Consider the following 15630-nt stretch of genomic DNA (forward strand, 5'->3'; position numbering starts at 1 on the left):
GCCGAATAGGGCACTTCACAGGTCCTGAGAGGCGGTATTGTAACATGAAAATTAGAGAAAAGACAAACAGAGAACTACACATAAGAACTTCTCTAAGGTATATCAATATCGAGCACCCTTGAGGAATTCGCTTAGCATAGCTGAGCACGAGAGCCGTAGGTGATGCTTAAACCGAAACCATAAGCATTATAGTTAAAAAAAACAAAAAAAACTTATGATCTCTCTTCTCTCTCTCTCTCTTCCTCCTCCATACCTTGGCGCTTTGAATTTAAATTGAATAATTATTCAATTTCCCATTTTTTTCAACATTTCACTCTCGGAACTAGTAATCTGATTCACCATATTTATCAAGAGTGGACCAGTGTTTCCGAACCTTTCTTTTTCGCCATGCCCGCCTATAAGCATTTTTAAAATCCCCCATATAAAGAACACACACACGCTTGGTGGATTGCGCTGAAGATCAAAAATTTAAAAAATTAAAGGAAGTTTTAAAATATTGAAAAAATTCTTTAAATGCCGTTTCAATCTATTTCTGTGAATTTGAAACTCATTTTTGTAGGTTGAAACTCGATATTTCTTTGGTGAGCTTCTCTCTGTGATCTTCTGAAACCTTAGATTAGAATTGGTGCGCCCCCCCCCCCACCCCTCCCCCACCTCAAAATCCACTTGGAGGAAGCCCAAAAACTTGGGAAATCCTATGACTTGAAGCCCAATGCCCTGTAATCTGGTCCGAAAAAAGCATGGGTTTCCAACCCTTAAGACAGAGAAAAAAAATTCCATGAAAAAAGCACGATGATGAATAAGTCATACTGTGGTAGGTATCTTGATTCTCACGGTAGCGTTCTAATGGGTAAAACCAATGTGGCCCAGGGCTCCGCAGGAAATAGGGAGCATTACCTAAATTACTGGAGAATTTTATTTATTCTGAGATCTTTTTTTTCCCATTAAGTATGAATTGTCATAAATTTTCAAATATTACTTTTACACTCATATGATTTTTTCCTCATTTCTGAAATCTTTTTTTTTCACCAAAAATAAAATTTACCCCCCTAAAAAACACCCCCCCCCCACGATGTATACAATAATGTATTTCTCCAACCCTGAGAAGTAGAATTTTAAGAAGCGTTCATCTGAAACCATAAGCAATATAATTGTTAAGATTAAGGATTTGAAAAGTGCCGCGAGTCACTTAAGAGATCTGGAATGTGCCGTGGGCCACTCGGATGACGTGGAATCCAATCCTCGGGATACTTGATTGCTCCGGAATCCTGCCACAGGTTACTTAACCTCTTAATTACAGTTGTATCCCCTGTTTTTGGGATGCTTGTATTCATTTCTTAAGAAGTGAGAAATTTTTAGTTTGGATTGTTAAACCTAAATTTTAAATTCACTGCTATGAATATTAAAATAGTTCATTTTTACAAAATTAGGTTTGCATTCGAGGGCCACTCGGATGACGTGATGATTTCTTGTTTGCAATCGAGGGGCCCCGCATCAGATGATTCCTAGGGCTACATTTGGCCCATAGGCCACGGGTTGAGCATGTATCGTTTAAATTCTTATAGATTCATCTCCATGTCTCCACATTTTGAATTCAAATTAAGATGGTAAGTCGTAAATAGAAAAATAATTATAACTTTAACACACAGATATCTTATGATTGTATTTTACTCCCGAAACCATAATTTTCATTTACACTTTCATTTATTTTTGTGGAAAATAATCTCGATCCTAAACTGCAAGAATTAGAATTTAAGAAGGATTAATCTTCCCGGTCATTTCTGGGAATTTTCACACCAGGAGGTGGTAACGCGTCCAACTGACATCCCCCCTCTTCTATTATGGCCACTTGTTAATCCGTTGGTTACTATATAGGTGTTGCGCGATTGGCTAATTTCCGACAATACAATTACGTATCAATACATGCAAGGGATTTTTCTCAAATATCACTTCATTTACTGTTTTTTCGTCGAGTTCTGCTGAAGTGTTTGCCATTTCTTCACCATTACGTGTAAAAATTAGTCTCTTTTTTTGTGATAGTATATAGCATTTTTTAATAGCATCCGGACACCATTTCTACGATGGAAACGTAAGTCTTGCTTCACTTTATATGTATTTTAAGTATTTAGGATGATTCTTTTTGAGTGCAAGTGTTTTTTTAATTTTCGATTCATTTGTTGGTTAATAGGCCGGCAATCAAATGAATTATCCGAGTGTTTTCAATCATTTTCGTGAATCCTCCCATAGTGGGAGGCTCTCTGGCGTAGAAGGAGCCTTTTGATAAACCTTAATTACTACACATTCGATTTGTAACATCTTTTTTAAACTTGAATTGTTTTAAAAAAATTCCAAGGTAAGATATTAAAATTCTTGCCAAAGGGGACTCGAGGCCACTCAAAGATGCAGAAAACCCGGAGCTTTTATTTAATCTACGATGGCCACCTAAGTTATGTTTTGATTTCATCATTTAGTTGTATATATAATCAGCCTTTTTATTTATTAATTGTATGGTGTTTTTTTAAATTTATCAAATTTTGTTCATTAATTCAGGAATCCATTTGGTGATTAATTTTAAGATAAATCATGAATCATCCGTGTGTTTGGAATCATATTTTTCTCAATGGTCCATGACTAAGGTAATAGTGCTCTGGGCCAAGGGATGAGGCACTCCATTATACATTTAATTATGTTATTTATAACTGCAAAAGCTGTAAAAAATCAAAAACGTAATTACAAATAAGAATACGTTTATTTTAATTTTCGATAGCGAATTACGAGTATTAATTATGTTTCTCGTTATTTTGATTCTCACTGCGTTTATAAATAATAAATAGTAATTTATTCTTATGTGCTGCAGCTATTTTTTTAACAGATTAATGTAATAGAAATAAGAGGTTCCAAAGACTTACTGTAATTTTATCCTCAGAGAAGTGAGAAGTTGCACTTTGCAATGACTTTTTTCAAGTATTAAATGGAATCTAAGTTTTATGTTGTTCGTGAGGAATTTTGGGAAAAAAATTTTTTTGTTAAAATTTCGAGAACGGAAGGTTTACGTATTTTGAATCATATCTTATGATATGATTATATTAATCGTATCTTATGATACTTTTTGGTATTGAGAGGTACAAATACGTAATTTATGTACGATTTTTTTTTTTCTTGAATCTGGATTCTTTCTGCGTTGTAAATCATAAAATATTCTTTGATGATACAGTCGAATTCCGTTATAACGAACTCCATGAGACCCAAGAAATCACTTCGTTATAACGATATTTCCAGTAACATGTATACAGTAGATCCCGCGTATAACGTTCCCTCTCAGAACGTTTTCCCGCTTGGTACGACTTATTTTGGTGATGTTAGCCCTTGCTAATACTTTTTGAGATTTCTCTACTTCCGGATATGTTTGTATCGGTAGTTGCTGGTGGCCATGTTGCAGCGTTTTGAATTAAGGAAAAAATAATTATGTAAATTATTATGGAAGGGAAGGTTCTTCTACCCTTAAAATTCTCTGTCAAAGTTTTTAATTTTTCAATTGCTTTTTCAAAAGATATGGTCAACGCATTTAATTTATTATGTACACAATTAACTGAAACTCCTACATATTTTTTGAATTATTTTTTTCATATTTTGTGAGAAAATATAGGACATATGCATCATATATTCATGCAGAAAATAATGCAATTGACTTGACAGCTTTTTTTTGTTTTTGCTGATTTTTAAAAACTATAGTATATAGGCTTAGGAGCCGCTCATGTATTACGTCATCATCGGTGGGAGGGGGGGGGGTTCTCGATTTGATGACAAAGGGAGGGTGTTTGGATAATGCTTACGTCATCAACCACCCTTTATGAAAATATGAAATATTTTTAATGGCATCTTACTAGGTGTGCCAAAAACGAGAAAAACGTTTCGATAGTTTGTGGGCACTTGAAGTAACATCCCCACCCCCTATTGATAAGTGCCCTACAGAGCCACTTTAGTGATCTATAAATGTTTCGCTGATCTGGAAATGTGTCCGGGCCGCTTAAGTGCGCTGGAAATGTGTCCGGGCTGCTGAAGTGCGCTGGAAATGTGTCCGGGCTGCTGAAGTGCTCTGGAACTGTGCCACGCATCACTTAAATAATCCGAGAATGTGCCGCGGGTAACTTGAGTGGTGTAGAACCGCACTGGGGTGTTCCAAAACTTACGTCACATGTCACTCAATCGCTTAAGTGTTCTGGAACTGTGTCCCGGGTCATTTAAGTGATCTGAAAATATGCCACGGACCGCTTAAATGTTGTGGAATTGTACCGCGGGACACTTAAACGATCTATAAATGTGCCGCTTAGTTCATTTTTACAAAATTAGGTTTAAAGAGGGCAGGCCGCATCAGGTAACCCCCAGCGCCATATTTGGTCCGCGGGCCAAGGGCCTTTACGTGATTTATCATTATATGGCCTAGAGGGTGTGCCGCAATGAATTTATTAAAGATAAATTTTGAGCTCATAGCCTTCAAATAAAAATGAAATTAACATAAAGGGTTCATTCAAGTATTACGTCAGCATCGAGGGTGGTTTTCCGATATGCTGACTTTTGAGGACAAGGGGGAGGGGGTTTAAAGGTTGCTTACGTCATCAACCACCCCTTTTTGAAGATATGAAATATTCTAAGCTGCTGACTAAATTTTGCTGAGAAGTGGGGGGGGGGGGCTAAAAATTTTCTTAAGGAATACTTGAACGGCCCCATATAATGTTGCTCAAAAAACCATCATGAAAAACTTTTAAACGGAAAATCTCAATAATGAGCTCTACAGTAAAACCTCTCGATAACGGACACCTACAGAACCAGAAATTTTGTCTGCAAATGGGGAGGTACGATGTACAGTGGAACCTCGTTAAAACGACTTTCTTATTTATACGACATAGCACTTCGTTATTATAAATTTTAACATTCCTATGTTATCTGCGACTGTGTAAAACTGAACACCGGTGCGGTGATTATGCATGATCATCAATTGTCCCGATAAAGAAATTTTGGTTACATTTCACTACATTTATCACTTTTACCTGTGATTATTCCCAAATGAAAACGAAAAGTTTGATAAATATGAATAAAATTTGTAACCCTTCATCTCTTGATTAAACCAATTAATTATTTTTCCTTGAACGTGCACTTCACACTTTTTGCGAAGTGAATTGAATTAAAATTTTAAATTTAATTTAACATTTTCCAATTTCACACTCATTTGTTAAGCGTGAGGACGATAAAAACAAAAAATCACTCATTATCACTCTTGTAACGTTGGCTTTCTTCACACATAGCAGTATGTGCGAAAAAACCAACATTACCATTTGGAATCGCCATCCTAAATCATAGACCATAGTTATGTGTTCAGTTAATCAAGTAATTAATTAACAAATTATATTTACCAATACAAGCTTGAGATTATACATAATTACCCGTTGAATATCAGTGATTTACCAACAAAAATTAATAAATTAGAGTTTGAAATAAAACCTACAGTTTGCCTGATTTTACTGTCCGCTATCGAGAGTATCCGCTAACGGGAAGTGGAACTGAAATACATTAAAGCTCTAGTTCACGGTACCGGGAATCAGAAAGTGTCCGTAACGGGAGGTTCCAATGTCGTAATATTTGGGACCACAAAAATAAGTCGTAACTATGGGCAATAAACGTTCTAAGTGGAAATGTTATAAGCGAAATCCGCTGTAGTTTTCTTTCACACCAGTGAAATACATTCCATTCATCAGATTGTCAGGAAATTACTCGCATTTCGTGGGACATATTGTATTTTATTCTTGTAGTTTTGGCCCTCCTGACGTTTTTTTTAAGTAAAAACGTGTACAAGGAATTTGTCCACTTTCAAGGAATCCAACTTGAATTGCGTCCTTTACTGAAACCATGTTTAATTTTTTTTTCCAACTTATAAATGATATTATGATAATTACGACTATAAATATGAATATTATATGTAACGTCTTTCTTTCGTAGAATTCATTTCAGTCGCCATGATTCCCAGAAGTGCTTCATTTCCCGCAATTCGCTTATTTTCGATGATTTTTAACAATAATTCCAAAAAAACGCCAGTTGCGGATAAATGAAGAACTACTGTGAATGAGTTTAACAATAATTAGCAACTCTGGCATCATTTTCTGTGACAGGTGACGATATCTCAAATTTCAGATCTCAATTATCCGTATCCCCCCCGCCAATACCTTCTAGAGAGAGAAGGTATTGCCCCCGCCCGCTCCAAGGAAATGTGGTCCACTTAATGCGAGGAGTGTACGAAAATAAAACAACAAGACTTGCTTTACGACCCATGGTCGAACCATGACATTGTTCGTTCTTCGAAATTACTGAAATCAGTGACACAATAAGTGCATTTCTAACGAGTCGCCCCTTCGAATCAAGTTTGGGTCGTGACCATAGCTCCAGAATCCCTGGCTGTAAGTGAATTTTAACGACCCATGTAAATCAAATTTGGGTCGTGCCCCATCGCTCAAAAACCCTTGGCTTTAAGTAATATCATACGAACCTTCTCGGAAGCCCCTATGAATCTGAAGGGGGGCAAGACCCTTACCTCAAGATTCCGCGGCTGTTGGTGGATTTGATCTCAACCCATCTTGGAGGCCCCCTGCGAATCCTGCGTGTGGCGTCGAGACCCATAGGTCAAAAACTTCTGAAAATGCATCATGTCCATGTTTTTAGGATTTGGTGAACAGGAACGTGACAATATGCTGAAGTTATCTGTAATAAATGCTCTTTCTCCCCAGTTTTTGGTTAATCTCTCTGCCCCTCCCCACCTTAAAATATCCACCCGTTGTAATTTCTTTTTAAAATTTCTACTGTTTTAAAAATATGTGAGCAAAACTAAGCTTTACGCCTTACAGTAAAAAGTTTGCACTAAGGCAATGAATATGCAGGGGTGGGAACTCTGCGCCAATTGCGCCGCACTGCGCCAAAATTAACACCTTGCGCCATCCTGCTCCAATAGGGTATTTTCGTATTTTTCTGCGCCAAATAGCGAATTTTGCTTCAGTATGCCCGGAATTTCGGAAAGGACATCAAAAAATTTTACAATTTTTGTTGTCAATTTTTTCAAAAAATTGGTGTCAAGTTTTTGCGTCAAAAAAAAAAGGACATCAAAACCTGCTTGCCGCGAAATGATTCTTTACGAAAAGAGATTGTTTTATTCCACTGTACTTCAACCATCGCCGTATTTAAACTATCGACCCATCATCGGGCTTTCCATCGCGAAACCTCAATAATATCCGTGATCGTGCAACTGAGGATGGTTTGCAATGGTCTTTCAGCTTTAAAGCGCAAATGCGGGTCAGTTTCCGTTTAAAAAAAAAAAGTCGCCACTGGAAGCAGCAGAAATTACTGTAGTTGATCGTCATTGCGTCAAATCCCGATGTTTCGTGAAAAAAAAATATTCCGCGAGTGAAAAGAGCATGTCCGCCGAATTATGATTGCTAATTTAGAAACTTTGCTGAATAACAAGCGTTAAATTGCCAAATAAGATCGCCAATCTCGCCAAATAATGAGTGCTGAATCGCCAACCATCGTGTTAATTCTTCCGAAATTCTCTCCCATTTTGCAACAATTACTTTCTGAGTATAAAAAAATTGAAAACTTGATATAGAAAAATTTATAATATCTATAAAGACTAGAAAATGTTTAGCCCATTTGAAGGGCTGCTATTCCAGACAGCAAATAGTGCCCTGAGTAAGCAAAAACCATCTTAAATAGACTGGTGCGAAAAATTTTATCACAGCCACTCTTTCAAACAAGGTGTCAAAAGCCTGAAACACCAAAAACAAAAAACAAGCTGATGAAAAGATGTTTGATAACAAAAGACAGTGCAGTTGTTTTATTTTGAAAAGGGGTGAGGGTTAACGAAAATATTGTTAATTTCGCTGCTCCAATTTATAAATATCTGCTCCTAATCCTATATTTTGTTGCTCCAAAACTGCTCCGAATCCTCAATTTGCTGCTCCAAAACTGCTCCGAATCCTCAATTTGCTGCTCCAAAACTGCTCCGAATCCTCAATTTTGCTGCTCCGAAATGGACTTTGTCACTTCCCACCCCTGAATATGCTTTTTTCTTGAATATGAATTTCCTTTTTTTAATATTTTACTAAAAAAAATTATAAACTCGAAAGTAAATACTTTTTTGATAAATATTTTTACCAATTTCGGTTAAATGCGTTTTGGAGGTTAGGACTGAAAAAACCCTAAATTTGTGAAAGAACAAATTCCTCGCGCCCTCGCCCTCAACGTACGCTCCTGGCTCCAAGTATATCCCAGAAATATGCAGGAAACTTGTTTATCCCTAGAGCTGCTAGAAGTCATGGATATTTACATAAAAATTAGCCTAAGAGAACTTCGGCCAAGGGCGGCTAACATAAAAACTGAGTGGGTTATAAAAATAATCAGCGTAGAACGAATTGAAAAACCCAAACCCTGGACACAGATCATTAATCCCACACAATTTCATTCAATTTTCAGTGAAAATTTTTAATTTTTGAAATTTTTTCCGAAAATGAATCTAAAATATTAAAACTATTCCTAGTCTAAAACAGTACGTAGATTTAACTTTTTTTTTTTCTAATTTTAATTCCAGTTTACAAGCAGTAATCCCAGTGGAATCTGTTAATCATTGCCACATTCCAGAATATTCGGATATCTCTTCTTGCGACGACAGCAGCTGTAGCGATTCCGGTTCCGACGACGATTCGAATCGTTCCCACAACGAATCCAATGGATATCAATCACACGACGAAAGTTCCCACAAGGTAATTGCTTTTTACACACAAGTAATTTTTTTGTACTTCAAGTTGTATTGCTCTTACATTTTCATTTTTGTGGCCAATATCACGAGTCATTCCTTCACCTTTTTTACAGGGTAATAAACTCGTTCTTGATGAAAAGTACCTCAGAAGGACAATGCCTAGTGCTCAGATGATTGGCCGCGGTGGGTACGGTCGCGTGTACGTCATCGAGGATCATCAACACGAAAAAATCATGGCGGTCAAGGTGATGGAAAGTCCAAGGACGTCACAAGTAAGTTCATCGATTAAATTCATTCAAGTCATTCTGCAGCCTATTCATTGAGCACGAGTTTTATTTAAGACTAGCTATAATACCCGGCGCTGCCCGGGTTTTCTTCAATGAGGCTTTTTTGGATCACGTGATATCTCCCTCTCTTTTTCTTGAGGGACATACAAACCGTGTCCAAGTTAACCAATATGGCGACCTGCGCGATTCATGAAATAAACAAATATAGATTTACACAGAAACGTAGAAATGAATATATATTTTTCTTTTTTTAAGGGGCGCTAGGTATTTCGATCCCCCCCCCCCCCCCCTTGAACTTCAACTTATCCATCTGTCTGTTACAGCTTCCAAAAATCCTTAGTTAAAGCTGTGGAATTTTTTCGATGCACTTTTCACGGGCTCATAACTAATTTTAAAATATCCTAACCCACATGAATTTATGCAAATAAATATCAAAAGCCAATACAGAGGCATTAACTTTCATGCTTGAGAAGATATAAATGAAATCAATGATATTGCTCGAATATCCAACTCAAAAGTATAGGTTTGGCTAATTACTTCATATTTAATCTCCTGGGCTTCGTATATCTCTAAGCGAACTGAATATTTCAAAAATCAAGAATTCAATACAATTTTTAAAATTATTGACGGGGCGGAAAATCCCACTAATTTCCGCATTTCTACAGTAAAATCGACAATTTTAGCACTGATTTCTATGAGGATCACCCTTTTCCTGACTCTCAAAGCGATGCTGATGATGATTATGACGTCTATTCAAAAAGCCTCATTACTGAGAGTATATTGAAAATGTGGCAAACCGTTATAAAGGCATAAACTATTATACATATACTAACAGGATTAAAAAAGTGACAAACCGTTGTAAAGGCATATACACGTCTGAAACGCATTGCTAGGGAACCACGGTAACCAAAGTAAACGTTCGGAAAGTGATTGTTGAGGCCCAAAAACCATTGTTGCCGGACAGTTTTTTGCCCATTTGGGGCATTTGCCCTGGGCTGACGAAATTTTAAAGTAGACCTATCGTTCAAGTCGGGTCCCATTTGGTATATATACAAAATTTGGCGACGATCGATCTAAAATTGTAGATTTGTATAGAGAACATACACACACACACAGACACACAGAAAATCAATTTTATATATATATAGAAGATAGATAGATAGATTTGAATTTCTTGAATGTACAGTTCATTCGTGAGATTTTGAAGTATTCGTCAATCTATTTCGGGTCATGAGCACCACCATCAGAAGAACAGCAGCCTAACTGCCTGCCACTTGAACTCGAATTACTATGATGCTAATCTCTGATTGCTATTTGAGCTCGAATTAAGATTCCAGTACGAGTATCGATACACTTCGGTGCCGTACGCATTACAGAGAGAGCTCGTCCTTCAAAATACCTGGTATAAAGCTATAGTGTTCATCAAAATCTTTTGTATTTTGCGTGCAATTTTTTTGTTATGATAGTTATTTATCATTTTTGATTCCAGGCTGATTATGAGAATGAGGTCCGCATGCTGCAGAGATTGTCCGATTGTCCTTTTGTGACTTCCTTCCTGGGTCACGTTCATGAAACCTCCAGTTCTCAAAAATCCAGGTGAGTTTATGTTGACAGTTTCTATATGAAATAATGTTGTGGTATTGCTCCGAATCACACACACAGTACTGTCTTAACTCTCACTCGGACACGGCCAGGGAAAGGGGGCTCAATTGCAGTGAGAGGCCTCTTGAAAATGAGATCTCGTTAATAAGTGGGGGAGGGGGGGCCTTAGTAGTATTTAATCAGTAGAAATCACTAAACCTTCTAGGAGGAGAAGAAAACTTACCACGCAATTTGTGTTGGTCAATGCCGTTCTGAGATAGTTTTAAGAACCCAAGACATTTCTGGATTGCCGCTTCTAAGATTGAGGTGGCCTTGCCCCTCATTAGACAAATGCCGAAAAAATCGGGAAACGCCGAATTTTGGAGGGTCGGTGTTTATTTTCCCAGCATGACGGGAAAAACGTGGTCCAGTAAGGATCATTGAATGCATTCAACAGCCAATACTAATATTATATGAAATACTGCATTAATAATCGAATAAAAATAAAACAGTGGTTGTTCCCCATAGCAATTATTTTTTGGGGGATGACGAGATAATGGAATTCTAATCATTTTCTAATTTAGTTACCGTCGTCAACTAAATGCGAAATGCAGATACTGCATTCTGAACGCTTTTTCTGCATGTAGAGATTGAAGAAACATATTTTCGCTAATACCACGTTTTGCAATGCAATTTTTATTTAAAAATATGCTGAACATCCAACGGTTTCCGCAGATCAAGATTTTTAGTAGCAAAAGCAAACGTAAGCAATATTTTGCTAGTTCTTAGAAGAAAAAGGATTCTAAAAACAGAGAGAGAGAGAGAGGAAACAAGATTCAAACCCGCCAATTCAATCGGTTCTAAGAGGTTAGATCAGTGTTTCTCTAAATGGGCAATACCACGCCTTTCCCCCCCCCCCCACCCTAGTTGGAACGGTCCAAGGGGACGATAGAAGCTACGAGTATAACATAGGATCCTGATCCTATGGTTTTGCTTGAGTAGAGGGGGAAGGCGATGAGAGAAACAAAATTCTGAAGAAGGGGGCGATGGAACGAAAAGTTTGGGGAACTACTGTCTGGATATAGAAAATTTATCTGAAATCTGTGTCTCCTTGTTTCCCGACACACTAGCTAATGAGTGTAATAATAATGCGGTAATAAAAGTGATCCTTCAAGCGTCTTCTTCATTCGTGTACATAGAGAATTTTTATCTCATTTCAGGTATTACATAATCATGGACCATTTCCAAGGCAAGACGTTATTTCAAGCGCTACAGAAAATATCGTTTTCTCCATACGCCATCCAGCACATCGTGATGCAGATTCACCTCGGTCTCAAGCACATCCATGATCTTGGTAAGACATATCTAGTGCTTTCGACAGTATCTTATCACTGCTACGATACCAACATCAGTCACTCATAATTTCCGTCTATTTTCAGGAATCATCCATCGAGACATCAGACCGGACAATATATTGATAGACGTCGTCACCGGCAACATCAAGATCATCGATTTCGGACTAGCTGTCGTAAGTTCAACGAACACTAAAACGTTTATAATTTTAAACTACATAGTAATTCTTCTTCTTCGACATAGTATTAGAAAATGTCATCTCATGAGTATTATTCATGATTTTCTAGAATGTGACGGAAGGCCGGGGCTGCGTTGGAACCATTACATTCATGTCCCCGGAGGTCCGATTTCACTACATGAATTTCTTCCATGCACCTAAATATGGTATAAGCTATGTTTCACCTTCATAATGTTTCTAAATCTTTTGTGATGTTTCCTACTTAATAAATTGCAATATTTTCTCTCATGAGTGTATTTATTATTCGTAGATTGCGCTGTCGATATCTACGGATTAGGAGTGACGATGTACCAGTTGGTTTTCGAAATAACGCCGTTCGGCTATTTGAAGATGAATGGTAGATCAGAGAGAACTATCCCGAATGGTAAGTGGGTCATAGTTACCGGGTATTGCTAGTCAGAAACATCATTTAAATGACTTTTTCTCTCTTTTTGTATTGCCAAGTGTAATTGCCGTTTAATAGATATGTTAATAACATCTTTATAGAACTAAACAAGTCACACACGCGAGATAAACTGAGACATTATTTCTAATTGTGACTAAAATTTTATTGATGATTAGGAGCATTCCTATCTTAAGCTCGCCAATTCGCCTGGAATGGGCTGACCATATTTCCTCCAAAACAATACCGGAAAAAGATTTAGCGTTTTGACGCTTCGCATCGATATCAGTCAGCACTCACCTCATTCGGGAATTACATGAACTTTGACATTGTTCCTGACTCACGAAAACATTTATATTCCAACAAAAAAGACACGCTTTTAAGACGTAAATTGACGACGCATAATCAAATTAGCGTAAATCTGACTTTGAGCCTATACTTCTCTTAAACATGAAAAATTTTCATTCAATTATATTCAGTTTTTATACAACTATCACCTCGGATATTCTTAAAATCTCCCTCCCCGCTTTCTTCATCCTGAATAAAATTGTGAACAGCGAGCAGTAGACTTTCCTTCATCCTGTCGAGCACTATTGAGGCCGATCCACAGATCCAGGGTTTTCAGGTTGCCTTCCTTCGTGTGTGGAAGAGGAAGATACGATACTTTTTGTCCAGGGCTCGACTTCAATATGAGTGGGCCGTGGGCAAAGCAAACAGTATGGATATCCGCTGTCACTAAGTTCAAAGATGTTTTGTGAGTCAATGAATACAAGGTGATTCTAAATTCAGGGGACAAACTGTAAGAGGTGATAGAGGACTCCTAAACAAGACTTTTTGGTAATAGAATTCATGGTCCAACCACAATAGCAAAGGCGGAACACAGTGTTTTTAGAGAATGCTCAATAGCACTTCACGAAAACTATCATATTTTTCAGCCGGATTTGCTGCGATATGTGCCATCAACTATTCGAGGGTGCATACGCACCTTCCGAATGGATTGGAGATTTTTTTTTTATTGGTGCAAGGGCCATCAAGATTATGATGCGCCAAACAATGATCTTAAGGGGTATAATGACTTATGATGAGAATTTGAGTTACCCAGGTTGCACAGTGAGAATGCCTGCCACATTATAATATCCTGCATCCCCGATATGATATGATCAATATGATATTCGCTTTTAGTGAAGTGCTGTTTCGCGCACTCTCTGAAAACGGCCTCTACCGCTTTTGCTAGTGCCATTCAACCACACATTCTATGATCAAAAATACTTGTTTAGGAGTCTTATAACACATTTAAAGTTTGTCCCATGACCTTAGAATTACCCTGTATGTGTTTATTGAATTTTGGCATTTGCCAAATTCGATAAACCTCTTCTACTACGTGCCAGATAAGTGAAAGTCTACTGCAAGGGTACGGGTGACTTCATTGGTTTAAAAACGTACCGCGGTCCACTTAGGTGATCTATCTAGTAATTTCTTGTTTTGAAATCCCAGGCTGCGGTCTCCGGCCATTATGTGCCACTGGGCGCACGTGCAATTTTTCTCCCTAGTCATTGGGTTCAGCTATACATTTTAGTCAAATGGCTTGTACGTTGCATCGAGTTGATGGCTGTCTTCATGGAGAGAACGACGAGAGTGATTCGATACTTGCAAGCGCGGGGCAAGAGAGGCCACAGCTATAAATCTTTGCTAACTTTTTCAGACACAACTCTGCCTCTTTTGAGGTAACGGAAGTAAGGTGCTTTGTATCAGTCCGAGGTTTGTGAGCGGTTCTATCTATCTATCTGGTAATTTGCCGCTTCGTTAATTGAAACAAAATTAAGTTTGGGATCGTGGGTTACATCAGGTGACTCCAAGGACCGCATTTGGCTCACGGGTTATGGTTTGGGCATGCATGTTCCACTGCTACCGTATATTTTTTAATTTTATATGGAAAACCTTATTTCGCATCTGAAACTTTTGTCCCGCTCTGTATTGATTTCTTTTCATATTTTCCAGACTTGATGAGAGGAGCCATATCATATCCAAAGATAATCATCAGTCCTTTCACGTCCGACTTCTTGAGGAGAGCATTGCACCACGTAAGGACCTCTAATCCCTCTTCTTATATACATGTACATAATTTACTGATTCGTTTTATTTTCGATCTCTGCCACGTAATTTTTCTTTTATATATTCTCAGGAACCTCAACACAGGATCACCCACGACCAAATTTCCAAGCACGAGTATTTCAACTGGAAACAGATGCGACGCATCGTAAGTAAAGAAACTAAATTGAATTATTACTTAGATCTCTCTTGAATATTATAATTATGAAGAAAGTGTAGAAAACTATTTATTTACCTACTTTCATTAATTGAATTAATTAATTTACTTTTTTCAGGTTAACGAAGGTATGAAGAACGACATGATTGTACGGTTATTGAGGCCTGGACGAAATTGAACGAAATTTTGCTCGATGTGAATAATAATATGTGCATTTATTTTTCTCATACAAACCCATTTAAAAGGGATCGAGTTCATATGTTTTCGATATTTGTAATAAACTGTTTTTGCTCAAGATTGTAATGTTTTCTACATTTATTTCGGTCTACTTTTTTTCTGCAATTCGTAAAAATTATGGGATTTGAAACAGTGAAGGTCCTTTACTACGGGAGCTCACAATTGCTGGGAAAACTGTCGTTATAAGCGAATTTAATTTTTTTTGCTATTTATAAATTGAAGTGTTGATAAACTTTTGATATGTATCTGCATTACAATGTTTCACATTATGTGCGTCAGTAGTTCTTAGCCGCTGGCTATGTGGTTTCTACTCCCCCCCCCCCCCCCAAGAGACGAGCCGGGGATGGAGATTCAAGTTACGAAATTATAACGCACTTGTAAATTTATTCTAAAACCAACTGAATAATTAGTAAGGGTCTCACTCTTGGTTAAGATGGGGCCCACAAGAAATAAATCTGATCCAAAGGGTGCCACAGTGAAAGGGTCGAA

The 15630-nt window shown here is 37.5% G+C and overlaps 1 protein-coding gene and 1 long non-coding RNA gene across 2 annotated transcripts; both read left to right on the forward strand.

Moving 5' to 3' along the window:
- Positions 1-2012: 2012 nt before the first annotated feature.
- LOC149070222 (uncharacterized) lies at positions 2013-12428 on the forward strand. Its single transcript, XM_089249289.1, has 7 exons — positions 2013-2089; positions 8630-8801; positions 8911-9069; positions 10574-10680; positions 11886-12019; positions 12105-12193; positions 12306-12428. The coding sequence occupies exons 1-7, from the start codon at positions 2082-2084 to the stop codon at positions 12426-12428; spliced, it is 792 nt and encodes a 263-aa protein (XP_089105415.1). The 5' UTR covers positions 2013-2081.
- Positions 12429-12512: 84 nt separating this feature from the next.
- On the forward strand, positions 12513-15120 carry LOC149070223 (uncharacterized). Its single transcript, XR_016195090.1, has 4 exons — positions 12513-12620; positions 14637-14719; positions 14821-14895; positions 15023-15120. It is a non-coding gene; the product is annotated as an uncharacterized LOC149070223 (long non-coding RNA).
- The last annotated feature ends 510 nt before the right edge of the window (positions 15121-15630 follow it).

The sequence above is a fragment of the Pholcus phalangioides genome, unplaced genomic scaffold, assembly GCF_987345545.1.
Source record: "Pholcus phalangioides strain wild (caught in Gottingen) unplaced genomic scaffold, Ppha-v1.0 ptg000022l_1, whole genome shotgun sequence".
Taxonomy (NCBI): Eukaryota; Metazoa; Arthropoda; class Arachnida; order Araneae; family Pholcidae; genus Pholcus; species Pholcus phalangioides.

Excerpts from the sequence above, each read along its gene's own strand:
- LOC149070222 (XM_089249289.1), top strand. Across the intron at positions 8,802-8,910 it reads ACGACGAAAGTTCCCACAAG|GGTAATAAACTCGTTCTTGA; the intron begins GTAATTGCTTTT and ends CCTTTTTTACAG. Across the intron at positions 12,194-12,305 it reads TCGATTTCGGACTAGCTGTC|AATGTGACGGAAGGCCGGGG; the intron begins GTAAGTTCAACG and ends ATGATTTTCTAG.